This window comes from Notothenia rossii (assembly GCF_949606895.1).
Source record: "Notothenia rossii genome assembly, chromosome: 10".
NCBI lineage: Eukaryota > Metazoa > Chordata > Actinopteri > Perciformes > Nototheniidae > Notothenia > Notothenia rossii.
In genome coordinates, this window is record NC_136908.1 from 54,280,636 (window position 1) to 54,305,909 (window position 25,274).

The window sequence follows — 25,274 nt, forward strand, 5'->3', positions numbered from 1 at the left end:
CGATCATCGACCCGACGCAGTTCCGCGTTGTTGTTGTTGTTGTTGTTGTTGTTGTTGTTGTGAGCGCCGTTGGGGAGCAAATCAACGATGTAAACGGTGACGTCATGACGCAGCAGCGGCTGCACCAGTCGGGCTCTGGGCGGTGTGAACAGAGCGGGAGCAGAAAAGGGAAACCGGAGCTGAACCAGAAAAGCTCTAGCTCGGAGCTAGAAAGGGAAAAGCGCTGGTGTGAAAGGGGCATCAGAGGGGCGTGGGGAGGGGCTCCTTATTGTCATCTAAAGTAACAGGCAAAGAATCAGCACTTTTGAAACAGGGCTGAAACAGAGGGGATTATGGGATGCTGCAATGATCTGTTTGGTGTTTGGAGCCAAACACTTCAGAGACATGTTTTGTATCTGAGACCTGTAATATATTGATGATAAACAGTATAATAGGGGACCTTTAATGTGTTCCTTCAACGTTCTGTTTTCTCTTTGCAGGAACGTTCTGCATCATCTCCCTCTGCACCTGCGTTGCCGGCATCAACTTCGAGCTCTCCCGTTACCCAAAGTACCTTTACGGCCTGCCTGATGACATCGGCCACGGCTACGGCTGGTCCATGTTCTGCGCCTGGGGGGGTCTCGGCCTCACCCTCATCGCTGGCTTCTTCTGCACCCTGGCTCCATCTGTCCAGCCCATCCCCCGATCCACCTGCCCCAAATCCAGACAGGAGAACGGCACCGTCTGCTAAAGCTGGCAGCTTTTTTTTCGACGCCGATAACAAACAGAGAAACTGTTCCACGTCTTCATCCTTCCACTCATCTCCAGTCTTTCCTGGCTACAGATTTCTTTTTTTATTTGTGTGTGTGTGTGTGTGTGTGTGTTGGGTGTCTTGATGATCTTGAAATTAACAGAAAAAACACTGAAGAACTAAAGAAATATTATCAAAAATGTGAAGTTGTGCTTGTTTTGTTGTTGTGGAGCAGACACCGAAATGGACCTTGACCAAGAAAAAGGTTTCGAAGGAGATATGTGGAGACAACGAAGGACTACATTTTGGATTGGTGATACCAAGAGGGGCTTTCGACCCCTGAAGGTGACGGACAATGGTGTTGAATCTGGGAACAGCTTCTATAAACTGGCCTACTGTGAGTGTGGAGGACTCAATAACTCAACAGTATTGGACGAAACAGTTTAAATTGTTAAGATCAAGTTTCTGTTGGACTTCTTGGAGCCTCCTTTGGGATAATTCACAAGGGAATGGACCAGACTTGAAACTATTTGACTTGCTTGGATCTTGTTAAGTGGCCATCTGTTCCAGTATCTATGGTCCCTGAAATTGGGACATGCGAGCAGCGAGGAGACCCAGGACTTCCACTGTTGTACATTATTGTACAGAATATTCTAGAGACAACCAGGAACCGTCATGTTGGGCCATTTTCATTCCCGTGTAGGTGCATTTCATTCTGTCTGATGACCCCATCTGCCATTTAGCATTTTATACATGCATTCCTCTTTTATTCAACGTGTATTATCCTTTTTATCAAGCTCTCCATGTTGTGAACGAACTGAGTGTACGTTCGGAGCAAATGTTTTTTTCATCGTAGTCATAGAGTGATATGTGTGTATGAGTGTGTATGTGTGGGGAGGGGGTTTGTTTTGCAGCCTCTACAGAGAAAAGTTGTAAAAAAATGATCATAGTGACAAAGTGGAGCCCTGCCTTGGGGATGTATAAAGGCAGGAGCTTTGAAGAACTGAACGGCACAATGGAGAGATGTAGTATCCTGTTAAACCCAACTGACTTCTGCCTTGTCATCTTTTTCGGGACGTTCCCAGCGCACATGGCAGATCAAGAAGAGTTTTTTTTTAAAAGGGAGAAGCATATTCCACTCTCTGCTGCCCTGAGCAACTGTGGGAGGCTCGAGTAATCGCATCCGACGACGCTCCGCCTTTACTTCCTGGGAATGTGTGAAGCTCTGCTGTTTCTCCGAGAGTCTTTATTTTTCAGTATCAAAGTCCAGGGTTAAGAGTGTTCACCTTACCCAGCGAATACATCTAGACTGAGTAAGAAAGTGTTCTGTATTAGCAAGATTCTTCAAGGCCTCAGCCCCCAATCACAAGTGAGAAATCAGAGTACACACTAACATGGGCTTGAATATTTTTATGTACATTAAGGATGATGATGATGATGATAATCGAATTCTCACCAGGACCAACTGGTTTAGATACGGACATGCAGTCATTAGAACTATACAATACAGAAAGCAGTCAATGGGATCCTCCAACCCAAAAACAAAACTTAAACTTCGATTTCTTTTTTTGTTTTGCTTTTAGAATTCAACATTAACCATGTGTTTATAACAGTGACAGCTTTCACTATGCTTTTTCAGCTTGTGGGTTCGTAACAACTGGAGATGATATGATATGGGTTGATAAAATGCGAAACGGTTGTTTACGGAAAGAATGCGTCAACATGTGTCACTAACCCTAACCCTAACAAACAACAACAATCAAGTCATCATATCATGTAATCCAGGGACTATCTGTTAATAAAATGAAATAAATAATCGAAGTTAAAAATAAAGTGGAGTTTTTGTGAGGCAGTACATTACATTTGTCAACATTGTGTGATGGATAACATATTTAGGGCCCAGTAGTTAACACTGCTTTGGTTGTCACTGTTTTGAATCTGTTTGTTAACATATTCAATGTAGACCACTAACCTTGCAGCTAAACCTCAACTAGAGACCAGGAAAATGGGATATGACAGTCAGTGTTTTTAATAGTAATGTCATTGGTATCTGAAGACATCAAACAGAGTTTTTTTTTTTTTTATCAGAGCTGTATTTTCCCATTATCTGGGGATACTCATGTTCTTTCATGTCTGTTTCATCATGGAAGCCTTCAAACAGGCCTCTTAGACGAGACCAGAGATCATAAACTGGGGTATACTATTCTTTGTCATTTTTCCCAATGCCTTTTTTTTTAACGTTTGGTATAAATATTTGGGGTAACGCAGGTGGTCAAACTCAATGTCAGAACCATTAAGAGGAGTAAGCTGGTAAGCACCATGGCATGGATTTACAGTATGTTAGACGAACAGATTGAACCACGACTCACCCAAACAGCTGGACTCTCTTCCAGATGTCTACCAACACATCAGCCCAACAGCTGGGTCACTGACGACAAAGTTTAAGGACAGCGATACTTCAACTTCCATTGTGGACTGATGGTAAAAATGAGAATGATCTATCAACCTTTAACATCAGTAATGTGTCTGTTTAGTAAACATTAATACAATTGGAAAAAAAAAGAGGAAAATGTTCAACTGTGGAATGTAAAATCACAACAAAATAAATCTCATCGGTGTGTTTACTAAAACTGCTGGTTGTCGTGAATTAGTGAGAAAGAGTCTTTGGTAAAATGTCATTTTACGGGGGAACAGGAAGAGTGTTCTCAACAAGAGCAGAGGATGGTTACCTTAAAGGTCCCCTGTTATGTAAAATTCACTTTTCATGTTTCATGTCTTTTATACATAAACATGTTTCCCCTCTGTGTAAAGAGATTCGGTAAGTTTCAGGAAAAAAGATTCTCTCTCTTTCCATTTATATAAAAACCTGTCGAACGAGCTGATCAGATTTTGGCCACTTTGTGATGTCATAATGTTTTTTTGGCTTGTGTAACCATTAGTCAATCCCCAACCAAGATAACCCCCGCCCACCTTATCACCTGAATCTCCTCCTAGAGCCCCATTTTGTTCTTTTAAACCAAACATCTTGCAGAGGGGGCGTGGACAGCAGCAGCTCATTACCATTTAAAGCTAAAGACACAGAATCAGCTCTTTTGAAAAAGCGCTGAAACAGAGGGGTTTAACGGATGCTACAATGATCTGTTTGGTATTTAGAGCCAAACACTTCAGAGACATGTTTTGTATATACCTGAAACCTATAATATGTTGTTAAAAAATATTATAATAGGGGACCTTTAATATTGCTCACTGATTGTATGGATACAAGTCTTCGGTATTTACTTATGTATATTATGTCCTAGAACAAAGCGTGAACATTGGTAAGCTTGTTTTGACCACAGACCCTATGTCAGGCTTCTTACCACATACACATTTAAATGTAGCATTGATATTCAGCTGAGGGAACCCGGAATTGCTAAAATGCTAACTCCCCTAATTTCCCAGTTTAAGACTCAATCCTGCAACCCTCTATAACTAGGAACAATATCAGTGCTTCTCCATTGAGGCAGGTCCAGGACCAGTTCAGAGCCAAAGCCCATTCAAACCAGTTTTTCTGTTTACACTTCAGAGGGGCCAACTCCGGCACCAAATCCAAGCCTGGCCAGCACATAGACCCAAGTGAATACAGCTAAAAGAAGAACATGTTGTAGAATTTTAGAAATGTGTTGGAGAAGTGCTGCTCAATTTTTCTTTGAGTTAGCTCGGACGCAGTAAGTCAATTTTGCGCTGATAGGGAATTGGAGAATTGGGGAAAATCCAACGTTCTCTTCCTGTCTTAACTTGACATTTTAATTATTATTATTATTAATAACCTAGGCTGAGAGTCCATTTAAGTCAGAAAGCCAGCGTTTTTTCTTCTTCTCTTTGTGACCACTCAGAGAGCTTTTTGTTGAACCTTTCTCTGTGCTCCACAGTGCCCTGACCGATGTTTTTATCTGACGATATTCTGCTTCAGTTTGTTTAAGTTGGTTTTTAGTCGTGCAATAGCTACTTTTTCACTGAGGCCAAAACCGCTTGCTCTCCTGCTCCCACACAAGATGGAAGAAAGCACCTGTATTCACTAACTCTCAAAGCTATTGAAATCCTAAATATCATTTTTAAATGTGAAAAAGAATATCCTGTACAGCCCTGGTAGCTCAGTCCAACTCACTTTCTTTGTTTTTATTCACGGAGGCAGGCCTATTTATAATCCAAGATGTGTATTCGGCACACACTAAACTGAAAAAGTGTGTTGGATTAGAATCACAGACTCCACCTATAAATACTGTATGTAACAGCTGACACGTTCAACATGTAAAGGCTAAGATCTCTCCTGTCTGAAGAGGTACAGATCACCTGACCTCAGAGCAGCAGTGACTGCCTTTAATGTCAGCAGTCCTGATGCAGCTGAGCTTTAAGCTGTGATGTGAATCTGGGACGAGGGTCTCTGCAGACGGCTGACATGGGGAACCACAGACTGCTAACCCTCGTCTGAGAAACTCCACTTCCTGTCCAGCTCCAGCCCTCTGATACAGAGGCTCGGCTGACTTGTCTCCCATGACACACGGGGGATTTCTACCCAGACGCACCTTTTGTTTTTGTAGCATGTGGAACAGATCCAAATCTCTTTAGCGCCCACGTCGACAAGGACAAACATTATAACAGTTCATGTTTTCATAAACCCAAAGTAGGGTTACCTAAATTATTTGTATTTTTTATTTCTTGACATTCTTTAAATTGAAACTGTTGTCCCTTCCACTTTAGCAGTGCCTTTTCTCATCATTGTCATTATCGTGCGGGAGACAAATGATCGATGCAGCAGAACCACATGTCTTTTTAATAAATCCTGGCTCCCATTACCCACAATGCAACGTGACCACTGGCAGTTTATTCAGGCGTGTTATGGTTGCCACTATGATATATAGCTGGCATTTACTTTTAAAGTGATTTGACTCCTGATTTTTAGAGAACTTCCCCCAGAAAATGACTATTTGCATATCAATCAGCCAGCCCATGTTGCCAATGTGAAGGAAGGATTCATAAACCTTGATGAATTCAATGCAATGGCGAATTGGTTTAGCAAAAATAAGACTGTTAATTTAACAATTGGTTGCATAAGACTTTGGTCATTCTGCCCAAAGTAGTATAACAGGTGGTAAATAGATGCGTCCACTAACTTCAATTCATCAAGACATTTTTTGGTTTTCTTTTTATTCTTCACTCATTGCTTGAATTCAAGGTTACACAGGTGCCAAATAGATATATATGATCTTTTCTCCCTTATGCACAAATCTGATCAGCTCTTATAAGGCTGCTAAAAGGCTAATGAACATTAAACCCTAAGTGATTGTGCAATGGGAGGGGTCCACACGTCTGGATCAGTGATTCAATCTGTCTCTAAGTTTTGCCGAAGACCATTTTCCACAGTCGCAGGCTAAAAGCACTACCCGCATTGAAATGAATGGGAAAACAAATGTTGTTTGAATGGATTATGAATCTGTGCCTGTGCACTCTCAAAAGTAGACTTGTAGATTAAGTAGTGTTACAAATAGTTTTGAGCTCTCTCCAATATCTTGTTATTCATAACTGTGCTGTTCCTTAAACCCTATCGAACTAAACCTTCAGTAACTTGATTAGCAGTTGATTCTCAGATGAAGTTTTTCTAAATGACTTTCCTCCAGAGTTAATGAAAACAGCTTTTGATATTCAATGGCAAATCACATGAGTCAGCAGGTTTTATTTCAAAGCATCTCTCAAACACACTTTGTCAACATGATGTCTGTAATGGACCATGTGGTTACAAATACTTCTTCAGATTCAGGAAATGGCTTCAGATCGTTTCTCTCTGTCAGCAGGACTTCCTGATCATGGTGCATTAGGGGGGGCGGGGGGTAGCTTGAGACCAAATCGAACAACCAATTAGAAACCAAGACAAGAAACACACAAGCTCTTGTGGAGAAAGAAATATTATATTATATTATTAGTCGTTAATATTTTTGCATCTGCTGATTGGCCGTGGGTCATGTGATTTGTGTAGGGTCCCTAATGGCGGTCGATATCGGCGCTCTGTAGCAGGTCCGCCTGCGTCTGAGTGGGGGGTCTGAAGGCTGTCTGGAAGCCGGGTGGGGGGGAGTGGAAGTGGGTGCTGGGGGTGGAGAAGTGTGCCCAGCTGGCTCTGTGGGGGGGGGGCTGGCCCCCGTAGGAGCCGTTGTGTGAGGCGGAGCTGGGCGGGGGGGCATCGTTATCTGTGAGCGTCTGCAGGGACTTGAGCCAGTGGGGGGGGTTGTCGTCCTGAAGAGAGTCTACACTGTTGCCGGGGGGGAGTCCTGCAGGGGGACAGGAGACAGTTACTCACACATTGATGGAAATCCTTTAAAGATTAAGAGTCTATAAATACAATGCCTTATTATTTTTAGATGGATGGATGGATGTGGCTATGGTACTACACAGTATTCAGCAGAGCAGGGTCTGTGGATGTTGTTTGTTTGTGCAAACTTTATTATTATTATTGTGACATTTTAAATCAGTTTGTAAGTTATTTTGACTGCATTTCCCTTGATACACTTTCCTGGAACCAGCCAATAGTTTTCAAAGGGACCCTATAATGCACATTCTCAGGTTCATAGTTGTATTTTGGGACATGTCTCCATGCTTTAATGTTCAAAAAGCTCTTATTTTTCTCCATAGTGCCTGTGCTGCAGCACCTCTTTTCACCCTCCGTCTGAAACCAGAGCCCAGTCGCTCTGTTGTGATTAGTCAACCGCTTAGAGATGTCCCTCCCATTAGCCTATCATGTACAACTTGTTGGAGTGCTAGCCAATAGAAACTGAGAGAACCTTTGGGAATTTTGAGCCTAAAATAACATTTACAAAAACCAATATAAAACCCTACAGGAAAGTGAAGCACAATAGGGCCCCTTTTAAAAAGCTTATCAGGGGGCTCCTACCTGTGATGATGGCGGGGTCCATCCATCTGGGGGGGCTCTCCCAGGAGCGGCTGTGAGGAACACTGTTGAAGAGGCCCGGTGGCCCCGTGTGGTTGACGCTGGATAAGGAGGAGGAGGAGGATGATGATGAAGAAGAGGAGTTGGGCTGTCCTCCAAAGTTGATGTTGATGTTGGGTAAGAGCGCTCTGAGGCCGTCCTGCCACTGTTTCACATGTATACTCTCTGCACAGCTGCTGCTCTCTGCACGGACACAGGGGGAGAGGAGGCTCATGGGAAACAAGCAGACCACCAGAAACACTGATACAGTATAAACGATAAATACAGCCACGTCCTAAATGCCCTTTTTTAAAAACACTCAAATCGCGAATAGACAGACTAAGAGTTCATTATGAGTCATTTTATGCATCATTTCAAGGTTTCTATTGCTTTGTGTCCCAAAGACAAACAGTAGGAGTGAGTACTTTTGGGGTTTAGTGAAGGAATAAGTCAACTAGATGATGAATCTGAACATTACACAGATGCCACATTTCAATTCTAATGTCACTACAAATGAGAGTTGGCTGATGATGCCCTCAGAAACAGAATTAAATAGGTTTGAATTTCACTGTTTCTATCCCAAGAAACAGTATAAAAAGACACCCCATCAGTGTGAGACGATCCACTGACATTCCCAGTTAGCTTCTTGCTACATTTTATATCGCCTATTCAATGATGGAAATCTTTGGAAGTTTTTTTTAAAACATACGAGAACAAAAATATGGTTTAATTTAAAAAAAAGGCAATCTAATGATCAAATAAAATGTGCCTGTGGTGAAAAGTGTCCCGAGTCCGGAGAGGCTGCAGCAGAGAGCTCATTATTCCTCCTGTTAGCTGTGTGTGACGCTGAGGTCTCAGAGCTCTGTCTAATGACACGGTGCAGGACAGGAAGAGGAAGACAGCCTCCCCAGATATCATGGCTCCATAAATAATAAAATACTAATAGACAGGATGTTAGTCTGCTCCCTCATTAACCCCAAAAGCTAGCTTCCTACAAGGTGGCGAGGGAACAGAAGCCATTCAGATATTATTTATTCATCATATCGTGGTACGTTGTATTTCTATAAATATAACCATTAAAGTTACCAGAGACATAACTTAAGCATTGAGGCTCCGGAAGAGTTCATTCATTTATTTATTTATTATTAGGGATGGGTTTTGTTACGATTTTGCCAATACCGATTTTTTTAAAAGATACTCTAATCGATAATTTGGTGCAAAAATGTAAAACGTTCCATAAAAAGCTGTTAAAAGATTCAATAAGTTATTTTATTGGGCTATTTTTGCTGAAATAACTATAATTACAGTCGTTACGTTTCTCAAAAGTGGTAAATAAAGAAAAACAAAGACAACAAACACCATAAAAACAATATTAAAAAAGAACATCGCTCTGGGATTTCTCGGTATATTTCGACACCGACCAAACAGGAAGTGGTACCAATTTAGTATTAATTCTACCCATCCCAATAACTATTTTAAAGCTTTGGCATTAACCCCTGTCACACTTAAGGAGAATACTTCCTCCCTCAGTACTGCCTCTTTGGTTTGGAATCAGACTGTCAGGCGGCGGGTAGCATTAGCATTAGCATTATCCCCTATGTTGCCATTTGCATCCTCAGATAAACAAGTGCCGCCATGTTTCATTCATGAGAGCGAGAGCTGCCTTCCAAATCAATTTGAACCAAGTTAAGCGATGCCACAGAGAGAGATTACTTTCCATTAGATTAGCTTTTGTCCTTTATGACTGCTTTTAGTGTCTGTAAATGCTTCCTCATCGTCTCCAACTAGCGCCATTTAACATCCATTAGCTTCCATTCAGATGCTGCTAACATCTCTGCGGTTCAGAAATGTTGAACAATTTCAAAATGAAAGAAGCTGCTTGGTTTGAGTAGCTTTCTTCTTCTTTTGGGGCTATGCTGTGTTAGCATGCCTAGCTGAATAGCTAACTACCCAGAGTACTACGCCAATGTTCCTCCCTACGTAAAATAAGCACATCAAAACCCTGATACATTATTTAGTTTGTTTATATGTTGTGTTCAAATCTAGTACACGTCACTTCCACTGTGTAGTATTCCCCAACTGGTAGTGGATGCTAATTGAGAGTTGTGGCTAATGTTAGCACCCTCTACTCTGCTTTTTAGTTTAAATTATTGGCTTTTTTCGTGGACCCCCTTGCAAAAATTCCGGAACAAATGTTAGGTGTGAAAAAAATGTATCAATGTTTGGCTTTTATGGTAAAAAAGTATTTTAGAAAGTCCAAAGAAGACTCGGTGTGTGATCTGATCCGTCTCGACCCTGATGAGCGGTGATTTGGGACGGAAGCAAAATCATTTCTTGTGAGGGCATTTACAGTCAGATTATTTCAGTTCACGAGGGGCTTTTTGAAGGGGGATTTGCTTATAGAGCAGGTGTTGAGGGAAGGTTTCAGATCATCCAGTGGAGACCACAGTAGGCGTGTGATACAAGATGGAAAGAAATGCTCAGGAACACAGAAAGAAATTCAGTTTGCTTTCTCAATATGTACTTGACTTAAAAAACGGTCTGCTGTGTGTTTCAACACTGCTACAGTTAACGCTGTGCTGCCACCAAGTGGTCAGTGAAACACATTTTTACCCACAATGCAATGCACTAAATGACGTCATGTATCTGTTCTGCAGACAGCCACTTTGGTGAATAAATGACCTGAAGAACAAACTACTCTGCAGTCTATGTGGTGGTAAACTGCAATCCTCTACAAAAGAAACTGATTGTAAATATGAAGGCTTAATAACACATTAAGGATTTAACAAGATCAAAAAAAGTGAATGCTAACTTCTTTAGAAATCTGTTCATGATCATTTTAAATCACTACTTAGACACAAAAACGTTCATTCATACCTGTAATCCACTTTATGGTCGAATAAAAACACTCACATTGACCTTGAAACGGAATTTGAGTTCTATGACTGTTATTTTGTATATTGATTGTTGTGTTTTATCTTAATGAGTGTATATGTATAAATGTGTCTGTTGATTGTATATACAGTATATATATATATATGAGATACATATTTTATACATATTTGTATTATTGTATTTTTGTATTTCGGGATTCGGTAAAATTGACATTAAAGTTGACTTTGACTATATGCTGTTGGAAAGAGGAGATGATTAGCTTTCCGATGCTATCGTTATGGTATTGTACTCCAAACATGAAAACATGAAAAACCCCTGTTCCTGACCCCCATGTCATTTCCTTGAGATATAGGGAGGGGGGTGCGCTGAGGAGCAAGAGCTAGTGTCGACGGTGATTGTTGAAATTCTCTTCCTGTCTCTTCAAGCTTCAAAAATGTATTTATTTGATGAAAATGATTATAATCATTTCTTATTCTGGCAAAACTGTATTTTGAAATCAACCAAAACCCCATAAAAACTAAGTTCATCACAAAATGACCTGTTCTGACTTCAGCGTGATGTTGATGAAGCGTGTCACGTGTGCTCAGTCTTACCTGCGATGGGGATTCCTCCGAGCCCAGTACTGTGATGTCCCAGCAGCCCTGTGGAGTCCAGGAAGCTGCTGTGTGAGGTGGACGTGGTTAGACTGTTTGTGTGGTTCAAAGGCACAAAGTTTCTGCGAGAGGAGGCGGGGCCCATCCAGGATCCACAGGACGCAGAGGAGGAGGAGGAGGATGAAGACGATGATGATGTGGGGAAGCCGAAGGTGGTGTAGCCTCCCCTGTGAGGGTGTTGATGATGGGGGAAGTGGTGAGGATGTGGGAGGGGGTTGGGGAAGGGGCCTCTGTGTAGCGGGGGGGCGAGGGTTCTGTGTGGGGGGGGGCTGAAGCTGTCCTCCACGGAGAGCTCCTTCTCGATGAGGTCCGCCAGAGCCCGGCGCGTGATGTCGAAGGGGTCGAAGCCAAGGTCGTCCTCCTGCTGCTGTTTGGACGAGCCGAAGCCAAACGCCGCCTGCCAGTCTGTGGAGGAGGACACCGGCATGGTGTCTGCAAACACAGGAGGGAACAGTGAGCAGCACACCTCAGGAACAAGTAACACAACATTTGCTTTGCTGGCTCCAAAATGGTGGAAAGACTGATATCAGGACAGCAGAAAGTCTCCACATCAATCACACTTGTTTCTTTTGTTGAAGGATGAGACCCGAGTCAGCCGACCTCCGTTTGTTCACTGATATCTAACAAATCAGTTTCCCCTCACACCGACTCCTCTCACGGGGAACATATTCACAAAAAGGGAAGAGGAAAACGTGAGGGACACAATATGAAGGGGGGGGGGGTCCTCACAAAAATAATTTTCTGTGTACAGTGACTGCATTTTGGAGGTCAGCTCTTTAACGTTTAGTAAATGAAGAACACAGAATTATTAAATACAGAACACAGAATTTGTGTGAAGAAGAAATGTTTGACACCAAACAACACTGCATATTTACAGTTGTTACACACATCCTCCGTATCTTATCTCTACCTGAGGTGAAGAGGCTGTGCGGCTCGGGGGTGGTGGGCCACTCGGCGTTGCTGTGGGGAGGGGTGGGGAAGCCGCTCATGCCGCTGGGCAGGGGGTTGGGATGCCTGAAGTTGCTGTTGTCTGAGAACAGAGACTGGGACTCTGCAGCCGCCGCCTCGAAGGGGGAGCGAGGCGTGTGTCCCGTCACGCTGAGGGGGACCATCAGCCCCGGCTTACTGAGGCCAGGGGGGGGCGACGGAGAGTCACTGCTGTGGAGCTGAAGCACAAAGGACAGGTGAGCGGGCTACTTCTTATATCATTTATTTGATCTGGTTGTCTCATGGGGATTCTAGTTGAAATATATGACCAAAACAGTTAATAACTGCAGAACAACTATTTATATTTAAAATAGGCAAATCATATATCCCTGTTTTAAGATTATCAACAGGGACAACACATACCAAAATTAAATATGTGTTCTTTTAGTTTACTATAAAAAGGGTCTTGGAACACATTCGATGCTTTTGTAATTAAAGTCCGTTACTTACCAGTTGTGAGGTTTCACCGTTGCCTATACTGATGTCTGTCAGTTTGTTTCTGGGGCTGTCAAAACAAAAGCAGAGAACATTAATAATTGTAGTAAACGTAATTGCAAATTAAAGCGAGTCATTAGTAACGGCCAATTTAGAAATAAACACTGGTCAGTTTAGAGTAAAAGCCTGATAACAACAGGGAAGCAGCTGTAATGGGTTGCATTCACAGTAGGGATGCCAGCGATTATTCAAATATTCGTTACAGTCTCCATAATCTAAAAAAAAAATGTTTAATTCGATTTTATTTATATAGTAAATAATCGATTAATATTCGCCAGGGCTGTCCGATTTTCGAATTTGATCATGGTCAGTTTCTGGCATCCCTAATTCACAGTAGCTTACAAAGGATAAACAAGTGACACATTTGATATATTGATTAACTGCCAATAGGTCAGTGCTACACATTTCTTCAAAACTTCAAAAATATTTGGACTAATTCATCTTTTGATCTAACTTTACCTAGCAAGCTCGTGGTGTGAGGAGAAGGAGCAGAGGGCCGGGACAGGGTCAGGGCTGAGATCAGGTTCGGGCCCCTCGGGGCTCAGGTGTTCAGAGTCGGAGCCATCTAGAGTGGGGCTCCTCCTGTGCTCTGAGGACAGCCCGTTGGTCATCCTCCCGTCTTTACTGGAGCTGTTGGACCTGTGGCAGCACACAGAGAAACGCACACGGGTCAGCACTGAACAGAACGGTTCATTAGAGAGCTAACACATCTCCATTCACAGTGAAGTCACACAATCCCTGTGATTGAAGGAATGATGTCACATGACTTCTGAGAGACACAGAGGTGCATGAATACCTCTGTAAAGAGTTGGCCTTGCCCTTGGGTTTGTCCCCTGGCACAGCGGGGGTCTGCAGGAAGGTGGGGTTGTTTTTGGAGAGGTCTTGGAGAAGTTTCTGCTCATACTCCTGATGCTTTCCCGCCTGCAAGCAAAAGAACACTTGAGCATGAGCTATGTAGACGACTGACGGAAATTAAGGAAATATATACAGGGGAGTATCGGTACAAATGGCATTTACAGGTATATGGTATATTCCTATATATGCCTTAGCTGGTCACGTGAAATATTATTTATCAGAATCATTTAAGCCAGCGGTTTTCAAAGTGTGAGGCGCGCCTCCCCTGGGGGGCGCCAGAGAGCTTCAGGGGAGGCGCAGCGTGAGACACAAAAGAACGAGAAAAAGACGAGTAAAGTGACACTTGCCCACTTGTGGCTGTCTGTGGAGACCGAGTTCCCCCACCTCGCCAAAAAGGCTGTAAAGTGCTCATTCCCTTCACCTCCACCTACTGTACCTGTGTGAGTGCAGGTTTTCCACATTGACTTTGATCAAAAGCAAGTACCGGTAAAGGCTGCAGCCAGAGTAGTATCTGCATTTATTCCTGTGTGCATCAAAGAGGCAGACTCATTGTTCCCACTAAAGTAGGGGTGAGTGTAATAAGGAGGCAAAGTTGACGTTCAGTGTATTGCCGGGAGCATATAAGGATTTATCCACCATGTTGAAAATGTTAAAAAAAATATGTCTTGAGAACACGGCGTGCGGAAATATACGGGTCGTGCTGCAGCTAGATGTGCCTGTCCTCTGTAAGAAGGTGTCGGCGACTGACATGCAAGGAAGAACGGCTGTCCACAGGCTGTTCCAACTTTAACAACTGTATTAACTTCCAGGGTAGTGAATTGAACATGCAATTGTAATTGGGTGTGTGGTATATTTTCATGCACGGACACGCATGTTCCACAACACACAAACTGAACAACACTCAATTTTCCGATCGCTACCAGTGTCCTTGCGATCTTGTTATGATAACAAGTGCACGTTACTGATGCAATATGGTTGAGACCATTCGGGCTTATTCTAGAGGGGTGCAAGCAAGTCCAAGTAGTGGGGGAGTGTTATACAGTATGTTTAAAACATAAAAATAAAAAGGTTTAAAAAAGTTATTGTTTAATGTTTTAAGGAGGTGACGCTACTCAGCCAATCAAATCGGTGCAGTCAGCACAATAGATTCAAACACACACACACAGAGACGAGACAAGAGGAGAGAAACAGTCGGAGTAATTTCAAATGGCGGAAGGTAGACAGCGAAAACAGAGCATTTAATTACATTTTCTCTTACTGGACCTCTTTGAAATGCAATTGAATACCCCTGCATTATAGCAACAACAACAATAATAATAATAATAATAATAATAATAATAATAATAATAATAATAATAATAATAATAATAACAGCAATAATAATTGGGAGGGGGGGGTGCGGCTGTTCTTATGTTCTCTGAGGGGAGGCTCCCCTACCCACACTTTGAAAACCCCTGATTTAAGCGACACATAGTTTGGATTTCTTGCCTGTATTTTGAGGAGTTATAATAAATAGTTGTATATAAAAACAGAGGATTGTTTCAATGTTGATGCCAAGTTAACTGGATATTCTGAGCTTAAGTTAGCTCAGAAAACAAACCCACGTTATCATGGAATATTTCACTCTCGAAGATTTACGATCAGTAGCTGAACCCAGCTATAGTCTGCTAGTTTAGATTTGTCTTACATTTCTGATGCAAATTGAATATAGAGTTTTAGTTTAGCGGTCTCCTGGATTGGACTTACCTGCATCTCCTCTTTAGTAAAACTGGCAGCCTCGTCCCCCAGCTCGTGGAGATACATGCAGTCTGGTTTGGGGCACTGCATGCTCTTTAAAAAGTAACTGCAGTATTTTGTTGTTCCTAAAGAAGCCTGCAAAAAAAAACAACGCTACAATCACAAAACATTCACTCCGTCCTTTATCAAATGATATGACATGTACGTCTCAGGCCTACCTTGAGTGTTCTGCTGTCCACCACCACATTGTTGACACACTGGATTGCTCTGAGAGCGTCTTCAGAACGAAGATATGTGACATAGGCACTGGCACTGGGCCCCTGGGAGTGAGAAGGAGACGGAGACAAAGCCAGAATTCAAATGTAGTTTCATTAATGTGGGCTGTGACGCACTGTTCACTGTGGGGGGGCGGCCTCACCTGGGAGCCAGCGTATGAAGTGCTGTTGTTGATCACCACTTTGTGAATCTTCCCGAATTTCCCAAAGTATTCTAGTCTCTTTAGAACCTGTCAAACAAATCATCATTATCGTCATCATCTTATTGGTCTTTTTTGGCGTGTCCTGTGGAGCTTGATTAGTGTTATACCACAGGGCTATATCACATCTCTGATATACCACTTGCTAACCTACTCTCTGAACTTGTTTACTGTCTAAGACTCTTAGACTAAATCCTCTTTATGTATATACTGCTTATGTTATACTTTATGTCTCCTCATCCTATCTTACACCTAATATTGGTTTTCATTTATAAAATCTCATCTTTAACTGCTGAAGTTGTTCTTTGAAGAAAGGGGATCGGGCCCCTTTAACTTGCATGCAAATGATAAAGTAAATAAGTGTTGACTAGTTGTCATTGGACAATCCACACATCCAGATGTTCTTATTTGACGTGGTGCCTCCAGACGGCTTTCACTGCTGGAAATATGATTAATAGCTTCAAGGTATTTCTGGCATGCATCGTCATGGTGATGCTGCTGTTGTTGTTTCCGGGCCTGCTGAGTGTGGGAGACGTTGGCAGACTGAACTGCTGCGGCAGGATTACATCCCATTCACTTAATGCTTATTCTAGTCTTCTGCGTGGTCACGGCAGCACACACACTGAACACTTGCTGTGTGTGTGTGTGTGTGTGTGTGTGTGTGTGTGTTGCGTGTCGTCTCACCTCGGGGTCAGCCAGCCTCTGGGACAGCCCCACTACAAACACCAGGTTCCTCTGGACCACTCGGACGCTGGCCAGATGCTTCCTGTTCTCTGTGATCTTCTGCTTCTTCTCCGTCTGCTTCTGCTTCTTCTCGTTCTTTATCCTCTGCAGCTCCTCCTGTGACAGCGGCTTGTACACTGCAGGGTCTTCTGGGTACGGCTGCAGAAACACAAACACATCATTCAAGGAAATCAGATGGTATCACTATCCATTCATTGTTTTGTATGACAACCGTGTGTAAGATCTGAAATGATGTTTACAACACACAGTTTGGGTAATTGAACCGGTTAGCCAAATGAAATAGATAAACCTGGACTTTTCTTATTCGACTGCTGTTTCTTGACCTGTCTGATGTCATGGTCATGTGACATTGCTGCCCTTCACTTCTGGAGCTCTACCTTTCTGCAGGCAGGACAGAGCCCGTTCTCGTCGGTCCTGATTCGATGCCAGCAGAAGCGACAGATCTGGTATCCACAGGTGCAGGGAAAGAAGTTGACATCATCGATCTCCAGAGGTTCCATGCACAGAGGGCACTCCATCATGTCGTCCTTCCCACAAGGGTGCCGGGACATCCTAGGGTTACGCACTAGTGGGCCGACAGCTTTCACAGGACAGGAACAGGAGGCCTGAACTGGACCAGAGACACAACACAGGTTAGACATCCTCTCGGTATCAGGCTGGAATTAAAGTGAATGGATTCTCCATAATGGACGAGGCCTTCGAGGTAAGAGGGTAATATTTAGTATTTGTGATTCAAGCAAATGCTATTTGTGTGTGACCTGTTTTTGTTTAAAATATTAGTATACAGCTCTGGAACAAAAATAAGAGACCACTGCACGATTATCAATTTACCTGGTTTTACTATTTTAAAAAAGGTATGTATTTGATTAATATAAAAAAAAAAAAAAAAAATGTCTTCCAAATTCGAAATAAAAAGATAGTCATGTCGAGAATTATTACAACTGGTCAAAGTAAGAAAAAAGATGCAGTGGTTTTAGACCTTGGATAATACAATGAAAACGAGTTTATATTCATTTCTAAACATCATAATACTTTTGTTTTCTAAATTAGGAAGAGTTAAGGAATCAAGGTTAGGTGGAATAGTCCAGAAACAGTATTTGTGTTTGGAGATATGTTTGTTTGGGCGCATAACAGAAAGTCATCTAAATATAAACAATGACTAGTGAAACCACTTAAATGCTGATTTCCAGCCAAAGATGCGAGGATTCAGTGAAAACACAATCTAATGATCTGTCATTGCACAGAGGGCTGCAGAGAAGATGCACAACTTTGTCTAAATAAGTCCAAGTGGCCAATTAAACTAAAACCCCTCTGCAGGCAGATACTGCGGGTTAATTGGCAAGAAATCGGGTGATTTCACAAAACATGATTTACCTTGATGCATGGCTGGGCATTCAGCTAATGGACAGACAATGAACACAAATAAAACATAAAGGCTGTTTTCTTTCAGGATTTGGAAGTTGGATTGTAGACCTATGTTTTGCACGTTTCTCTGAGACTGATTGAACACTTTTGATACTTAGAAATAAACGGCTGTGCAGGTTGACTCTGCACACCTTCATACTCACTATGGCCCTTTTGTGACAATGTGAGTATGTTGTGATGCATTTTAATTTAGACAATATCATGTTGAATAAACTAAGATTAGCGCCTGTTCACACAATTACATCTATAATATATCCATGTAGAGACCACAAACTTTCATTATTGATAGTTGAGTGTTCCAATTTGTCTGTGTTATGACTCCGATTAGCATTAGTTGTGTTCAAAGGACTAAGTTTACACATAACGTCTGCGACTATTGCCGATCACAGGAACTTCCTAGGTAACGAGTCCTGAGTTTTTTCTCTCCAACAAATGTAGTGCTGTAATACCACCTACTTGTTTACTCTGCCTTCCTGCATGATTCCTAGGTTGGAAAACAGACTTTTCCTTCTTCACTTATTGCTGAATGATCTCAACTTATTTCACCTTAGCCCACTGCTGCAGAAAACATCGACCTTTGTATTACACAAGATGAAGAAGCTTCTATCAGGGCGCAAGGCACAGCATGGAATATCTCGATTTACATTGTGTCAATTACCTTAGAAAGTATTACCATCATTTTTCCCAGCTCTAATGACTGAAAACAAGTCGCTGAAGCCACCACTAGCTAGTAGACACAAAAATGCAACACATCCAGAATGACGCTGATACAAATAAAGCACACACAAGGAACTAATAAAGATACCTCTGAAGTTTGATTGTGATGCAGTTATGACTTTTCCTCATTAATAATTAACTGAAATGTATTGTCTGTGTGTTCACAAAGAAACTGGTGAGCTGCATACAAATTGTCTGACTCAGGCATGTCAGACAACAGGTCCAGATTGCCCCGATGCAACGCACACATGTGAAATGACTCAAGGCTGATAATATCACAGAAGTGCGGTTACAAAAATGGCTTCAATCTACTTATCAAAACTGTATGTTACAATGAAGTTAATACATTAAGGACGTAAGAGCCTCATTGATAGCCCTTTGATTCTACTATCTGTTCAGGGCTAGCAAGTCAAAGGAGAATAATGTCAGGTGTGAACACAGAAGTGACACTTAAGAGACCTTTGGCTGAACGGTAGAAATGTATGAAGATAAAACTGTAATAACTCAATACGGTTTGTTGTGAGAAGCCCTGCCTACGGAAAGCTAGCGACAGACGGAAGAATTAGTGAGTCGCAATATAGAAGTAATTTAATAATTGCTGTACAGGTGCTAGGCTAGGTTAGCGGGCTAAAGTGAATGAGCCTGGAGTGAACAACATTGGCATTAAATAACGAACAGTGCAGAGTAACTGAAGAAAAGAAACAGGAATATACATTTTGCAATATAGTCTACAGTCTAAACATGTGTGGAGAATTTACTGAAAATGTCTTTGCATATATCATTAGTTCACTGTCATGTAGCAGTGTTTGACCCAAACAGTCATGAGTATGTTAAATTCCTAGATTTGAATACCCTGTAATTATAATAACACCGTTACAAAAGTGTTTGCGGTAATTCCAGGCATGTATTTATTCAATTAGCAACCAAAGGTGCCATGTATCCTGACATCCTTTGGTGCTTAGCTGTACACATTCAGCCTTTGCACCAAAATCAATATGTGGCACAGAATTATCAACAATGATTTTGTCCCCAACATATCTTTCCACCTTTCCCGGACTGTAATGTTCTTTTATTAGTTGCATGGCTGAAACAGGACATGACTAAATGTGCTTCACTATTCATCATATGGTTATAGTAACGTTAGCTTTAACGCCGTGTAAAAAGACTGAATGCACCATTACGTTTCAGGTAAATACCACCGACAGTATACAATGCTACCAGCACAGTTTATAAGCAGTGCTAAGTCCCCTTTTAGCTCAAATATAAACAGTCAACTGGGACAATGGTGTTATAGTCACATAGTTGTAATAAAAGTGTGAAATAGCGAGCAGTATTTGTTGACTGTCATGTGACTTGTGAAGAGACACTAAGGGCGCCGCCGGGGCTAAGCTAAGCTAAGCTAACCAGGCTAATAAGTTAACCAGCTATGCTAACCGGTTAGAGTGCCAGGCATGGTGTCAAGCTGGAATGCTGCTAGCTACGGTCTGTCTTACATGACGTCGGCAAATGGTTTTTCTCCTACTCTATCGTATCGTGTAATACAACGAAGACAGTGGTGATCCCCTGCCAAAGTTATTAAAATATACTGGCACTTCCTCTCACACCAGAGCGGTGTGTCTAAGTTGTGTTGCTCACTAAAGTCTGTCAGGAAGACGAGTTTACGCGGCCTGCCCTCCGCCGGCAGAGCCCGATATAACCGAAACACCAGCCCGATGTGAATGGAGCTGCCGCGGCTCTTCTCCCGGAGCAACGCCTTTCAATGTCTACCGGACGTGGACAGCCGTTGAAGGCTATGTCTGAACTATAGTGTGTCCAGTAAAAACGATGAATAGCCTTGTTTATGGCGCTGGGTTAATAGGGATAACTGTTAGTCTGGATACTCACCCTGCCTATGTGCTTTTGGAGATTCTTGTCCAGGATGTGGGGGAGAAGTATGCCTGTGTGCGTCGGTAGCTCCGTTACAGCAAGCTTCCGCCCCCGGGACTCGGTAGCCGCTCTCTTGAGGAGACAACCGGCCCGTTTTCTCAGCTTATAGAGGTGTTGGCTACCTACTTACTCTACAAACCACCATCTTACATTGAAAGGAGGAGAGAACAGGGGCAAGTATCGGCTACAACTCAGTGAGTCGGCGCAAATAGTCTTGATGTTACATGCATTGCATTATGGGTATTGTAGTCTCTGCTAGCAAAGCGTCAGACCAAATTCGTCTGTTTTGCTAACATACATCAAGACAATCTTTAGCAAAGAAAGGTGCTTTGACTTGTGTATAAAAGAATGATGACAACAACATAAAATAACTTGAATATCAGCACATATAAATCATCTATTCGTATTTCTTTCAAAAAATGCCCCCATTATATGCCTAATAGCCAAATAATATATTTACGAATAACTATACATTAATGTCATTTATTTGTTCTTCAAAGAAAATGAAAACAACTTTTGATTCCCATGTTTGTGAAATAATACCCTATCCTTTGCTTTTGTATTTATTTATATATTTAAGGACAGAAGCAGCCAAAGGGATTTAAAAGAAGTTGTTATTAAACATAACTTGTAGGTGATTTAAAAATGTTCAATACATGATTCATTAATAGACAAGACAGAATATTAAACACCAACTATGCCTTTTATACATGATATAAAGTTGACAGCAATGGGATTTACCACCTTAAATATATTTATAAAATACACAAGGATAACCCAATTCTCCTCACAAATTACATTATAAGCCTTTTACAAGATCCCCTGATAAGCAAGTTCAATGTTTGAATATGTTTGGATCTATTGAATAACAGTGTAACAGTCTTATAATTCATTCCTTCATAGTTTATGGTGTAAAGACTCATTATAAACAGTAGATGGAGACATTTGCTTAAATTAAAAGAGGCTTTCAACAGATGACACAAACATTTGGCCACATAGCAGAATACAAATATTTTTCTCTGCTGGTAAATTACATTGCATAGAAATTACATATTTGTATCAGTTAAAAAAATATGTTCTAGTTGTTGTACCTTTTAAGACTTCTTCTTTTGTTGAATGAAACCTCTAAATAGGCTTGATTTGTGTTCAAATGTAACTGTAATTTTGACTTTTTACAACATATTATTGATATCTCCAATTTTGTATAACCGGCAGATCTAATGGTGGTGGTATTAGCTTTAGCATTTTCAGTTAGAAGGGAAAGGTATTTCCCAAAGTTAGTCTTTTCAGTATTATATTAATACTGTGTGTGACTTAGCATTTGTGGAAGCAATTTCATACTAGAAAGACAAAATCTTTGTAAAATACTAACCTGATTTGTCTAACTTGACTTCTGAAGCCTTGTGTTAGCATTAGCTGAACTTTGGAATGCAGATTTGTAGATCACTCACATTTGTATTGCACGACGAAGAAATATTATGAACAAGAATAACAATTTCAAATAGAAAAACATTTTTGCCGTACAAGAGGGTATTTTTCTAGATTTGGTCTGTAACTAAAGTTGCTGTATCAGCAATGGCCAAAGCCACATCCTTCAGAACCATAGATTTGTCTGCAACACGTAGCATCGATTTAAGACTTGCCCAGAAAACCTGCTGCTTCCGTTCGTCGTTCGGCCATTCAAGGTATGTCTGCTGCCTTAGTAAACTTCTAAGTCTCGAGAACTTCTTTGGCAGGTAGTCAGTTGGAATGGGCTCCAGCAGTATGAACACTAAAGAGTCCTGCTGGATGTTAGCGGCTCTGTGCTGGGCAAAGAACAGCTCGTAGTTGCACCATTCACTTTGGAAAAAATGTTTGGAGAGGATAAACAGCGTCTTGTAGCTAGACTCCACACAGTTGATAATGTTGTCTATGATCCAGTCACCAGGGACAAAGTCACGCTCATGAACGCAGAGTGAAAACCCGGAACCTTCCAGAGAGCGAACCAGTCGGCTGTCCACCCATCCCGAGTCCTGGTGACTGTAGGAGATAAACGCATGATACTGGAATGATACATTCTTTAACATGTTGGAGTTTTTCTTGCCTCTCCTCTCCACTCTGATCCAGACCCATAACATCTTTGTATACCAAACTCCGTCACATTTATAGAAAACCAGACCTATGGCAGCAGATATAATTATTAATACAGGGATAGCAACCGCAGCTTGAAGCCACATCTCACATGACAGCTCACTGGTTTTGTACTCTGAGAGGGACACTCCTGCAAAAGATGGCGGCGTGCTGCATGTATAATCTAAGGGCCAGTCCGCGGGCAAAGACTTGTTGAGAACACTGACGAACCAATAGGAGTCACATGAGCAGACAAATGGATTGTTTCCAGCTTTGAGGGTTTGAAGCTTGGAAAGTCCTGCCAACTTGGAAATGGATGTGATTGCGTTCTGGTCTACGTAGAGATTGAGCAGCGATGGAGCGTTGAGATCTGCAGGACTAACCTGGATGCTGTTGGAGCTGAGTTGGAGGTGTGTCAGCTTGGGAAAACGAGACAGATCCTTTTGCGTTATGGCTGTTATTCCCGTCTTTGACAAGTCAATCTTCTCAAAGTTCACCGACAGGTAATTAAAGACGTTGTTGCCCAGGATATTGTTTGCCAGGCTGAGCTCAATCAGCTGAGCAGGCCAAGAGCAATCCCTGTCCAACGAGATGGAGTTGAAACTAAGGTCAAGAAACTCTAATGTCTTCATCTGATTTGTCTTTTCAGAGATGAAGGAAAGACTGTTGAAGCGGTCCTTGCTTACATACAGTCTCCTGAGTTTGGGGAAGACGAGCAGAGAAACCACCAGAAGCCTGTATCCTTTAAGAGGTTATCGGATAGATCCAGTGTCTCCAGTAACGGCAGGACAGATATGAGATTGCAGGGTAAAATGTTCATTCAGGTCCCAGAGAACTTTAACTAGGTCAGATTTGAGACAGCCTCTAAGCTCATGTTGATTTGGGGGTATTTGTATTGGTAATGCTTCACACCGTTGAAGTTAATGGAGCAGAGATTGACCGAGTGATTTATGGTGCGAAACTGAAACCCGTCTGGTGTGTCTTCATTATAAGTTATGTTGACAAATGAGAGGTCATAAAGGTGGGAAAACCACACATTCTTCATAAACACCTCCATAAATGAACTGTTTATCCAAGTGTTTTCTATGGTGAGATTCTTTAAAAGTGGCATTGTTTTCAGGCTGTCCAAAAAGTTCCCGGTCACGTTACAGTTTTCTGGGAATAGAGTGATGATTCTCAATGATTTCGCTCCTGTCACATTCACGTCGGCAAGGAGGTTTTGAAACATACTGGCCTCCTCACAAAACGATGCAAAAACTGAAATAGTTTTAAGAGATTTCAGTTTTGCAAGGGCACCAGAATCATATTTTTGCCAGCGGATTCCTACTTCCAACACCAAGTGACTCAGAGAAACGTTGGACAATGGATCAAAGTCATTGTAGTTTACCGACAGAGCAGTTGGACTACCCAATGACACCACATCCAGATTTACGAGGTTCTGAAATGATGCTGGAATTCGATAGCTCTTGTACAGATTGTAAACCAAATCGAGGATTTTCAGCTGTTTCAATGAAATGTCAGGGACGATAGGTAAGTTATTGAAAGATATATTGAGAACTTTGAGTGCTGGTGTGTAACTGAATACACTGGGAGAAATCTCCTGCAGGCCACAGTGAGTTACCTTCAGACAACAAAGCTGGGACAGCCCAGAAAACGAAGCTCCGCTAAGTCTTCGGATAGAGTTGTGAGAAATGTCCAGATACTGCGTGTCGTCGGGTAGATTTGAGGGAACATTCGTCAGCTTTTGATAAGAGTGGTCTTGCATTCCTCTCCTCGATGTGACACACAGTATGAATCCCTTTTCATCTTCTTTTACAGCAACACAGTCAGTTTTAATCAGGGACAGGATGGCATGGTCCCAATCAGAAAAGCTACGTTTGTACTGAAAAACATGCAAATAAAGGAGTAATTTAGAAACATGGTATTTCAATATTAAAAACAAGAGGAAAAAGGGGCTTACCTTTGTGTGGACATGGCTTCAGAGATGGGTTTCCAGCAGTCTGAGTGTCGGGATCTGGCGTCTGCACTGTTTTGAGCTCTGACTTTTATACTCTGTAATCTGAAGAGCAGTCTATCAACCAATAAATCTCTGTTCCTGTTTCTGTAAATTCCTCTGTAAGGGAAGGCAAGGCAAGTTTATTTATATAGGACCTTTCAACACAAGGCAATTCAAAGTGCTTTACAAAAAATGAAAGACATTAAGAAAATGGCCTTTAAAATCAGTCATTAAAAAGCAAAGATAATAGTCTTTTAATCCTAGAAATATTTGTTAGGTGATAGTATGCTGATTTAGTAATTGTTTTAATGTGACTGTTGAAACTCAGGTCACAGTCCATGACTACACCAAGATTTCTGGCTCTATCTGTTGTTTTGAACATTGCAGACTGAAGCTCAGCGCTAACTTTTAATACGTTCTGCCTTGGCTCCAAAAAACATTACCTCAGTTTTATCTTTGTTTAATTGGAGAAAGTTCTGACACATCCAGTCATTGATTTGTTCAATGCACTTACTCAGTGTTTGAATTGGAGCATAGTCTCCTGGTGAAATGGTTACGTACATTTGTGTGTC

General features: G+C 41.8%; 4 protein-coding genes across 6 annotated transcripts in view; 1 reads left to right on the forward strand and 3 right to left on the reverse strand.

Moving 5' to 3' along the window:
- Positions 1–3,343, forward strand: part of tmem178bb (transmembrane protein 178Bb) — an 84,578-nt gene extending 81,235 nt beyond the window's left edge. For both annotated transcript variants that reach the window (XM_079655716.1, XM_079655715.1), the window contains exon 5: positions 480–3,343. In XM_079655716.1, coding sequence (XP_079511842.1) covers positions 480–730 — 251 coding nt within the window. In that variant the 3' untranslated portion in view covers positions 731–3,343. The remainder of the gene's footprint in view (positions 1–479) is intronic.
- Positions 3,344–6,416: 3,073 nt separating this feature from the next.
- Positions 6,417–20,809, reverse strand: cnot4b (CCR4-NOT transcription complex, subunit 4b). 2 transcript variants are annotated; one of them, XM_079656564.1, is made up of 13 exons: positions 20,556–20,809; positions 16,907–17,134; positions 16,470–16,667; positions 15,729–15,815; positions 15,529–15,630; positions 15,320–15,445; positions 13,515–13,639; positions 13,178–13,357; positions 12,674–12,728; positions 12,147–12,402; positions 11,177–11,668; positions 7,653–7,892; positions 6,417–7,032 (listed from the first exon to the last, which is right to left on the reverse strand). In XM_079656564.1, exons 2-13 carry the CDS (start codon positions 17,078–17,080, stop codon positions 6,749–6,751), a joined length of 2,319 nt encoding a protein of 772 aa, XP_079512690.1. In that variant the 5' UTR covers positions 17,081–17,134; positions 20,556–20,809; the 3' UTR covers positions 6,417–6,748. The 2 variants fall into 2 exon arrangements, with proteins under 2 accessions (XP_079512690.1, XP_079512689.1); XM_079656563.1 differs by having other exon boundaries at positions 16,907–17,139.
- A 644-nt stretch (positions 20,810–21,453) lies between these two features.
- Positions 21,454–23,526, reverse strand: LOC307022613 (toll-like receptor 1; the record flags this gene model as incomplete). The annotated part of the gene is given in 2 exon segments (XM_079655458.1): positions 21,454–23,421; positions 23,424–23,526. Coding segments are annotated over 2 exon segments (1,389 nt in total). The 3' UTR covers positions 21,454–22,135.
- A 21-nt stretch (positions 23,527–23,547) lies between these two features.
- LOC307022614 (toll-like receptor 6) lies at positions 23,548–24,939 on the reverse strand (the record flags this gene model as incomplete). Its single annotated transcript, XM_079655459.1, has 2 exons — positions 24,667–24,939; positions 23,548–24,588 (listed from the first exon to the last, which is right to left on the reverse strand). Exon 2 carries the CDS (start codon positions 24,469–24,471, stop codon positions 23,548–23,550), a length of 924 nt encoding a protein of 307 aa, XP_079511585.1. The 5' UTR covers positions 24,472–24,588; positions 24,667–24,939.
- Between the last annotated feature and the right edge of the window lie 335 nt (positions 24,940–25,274).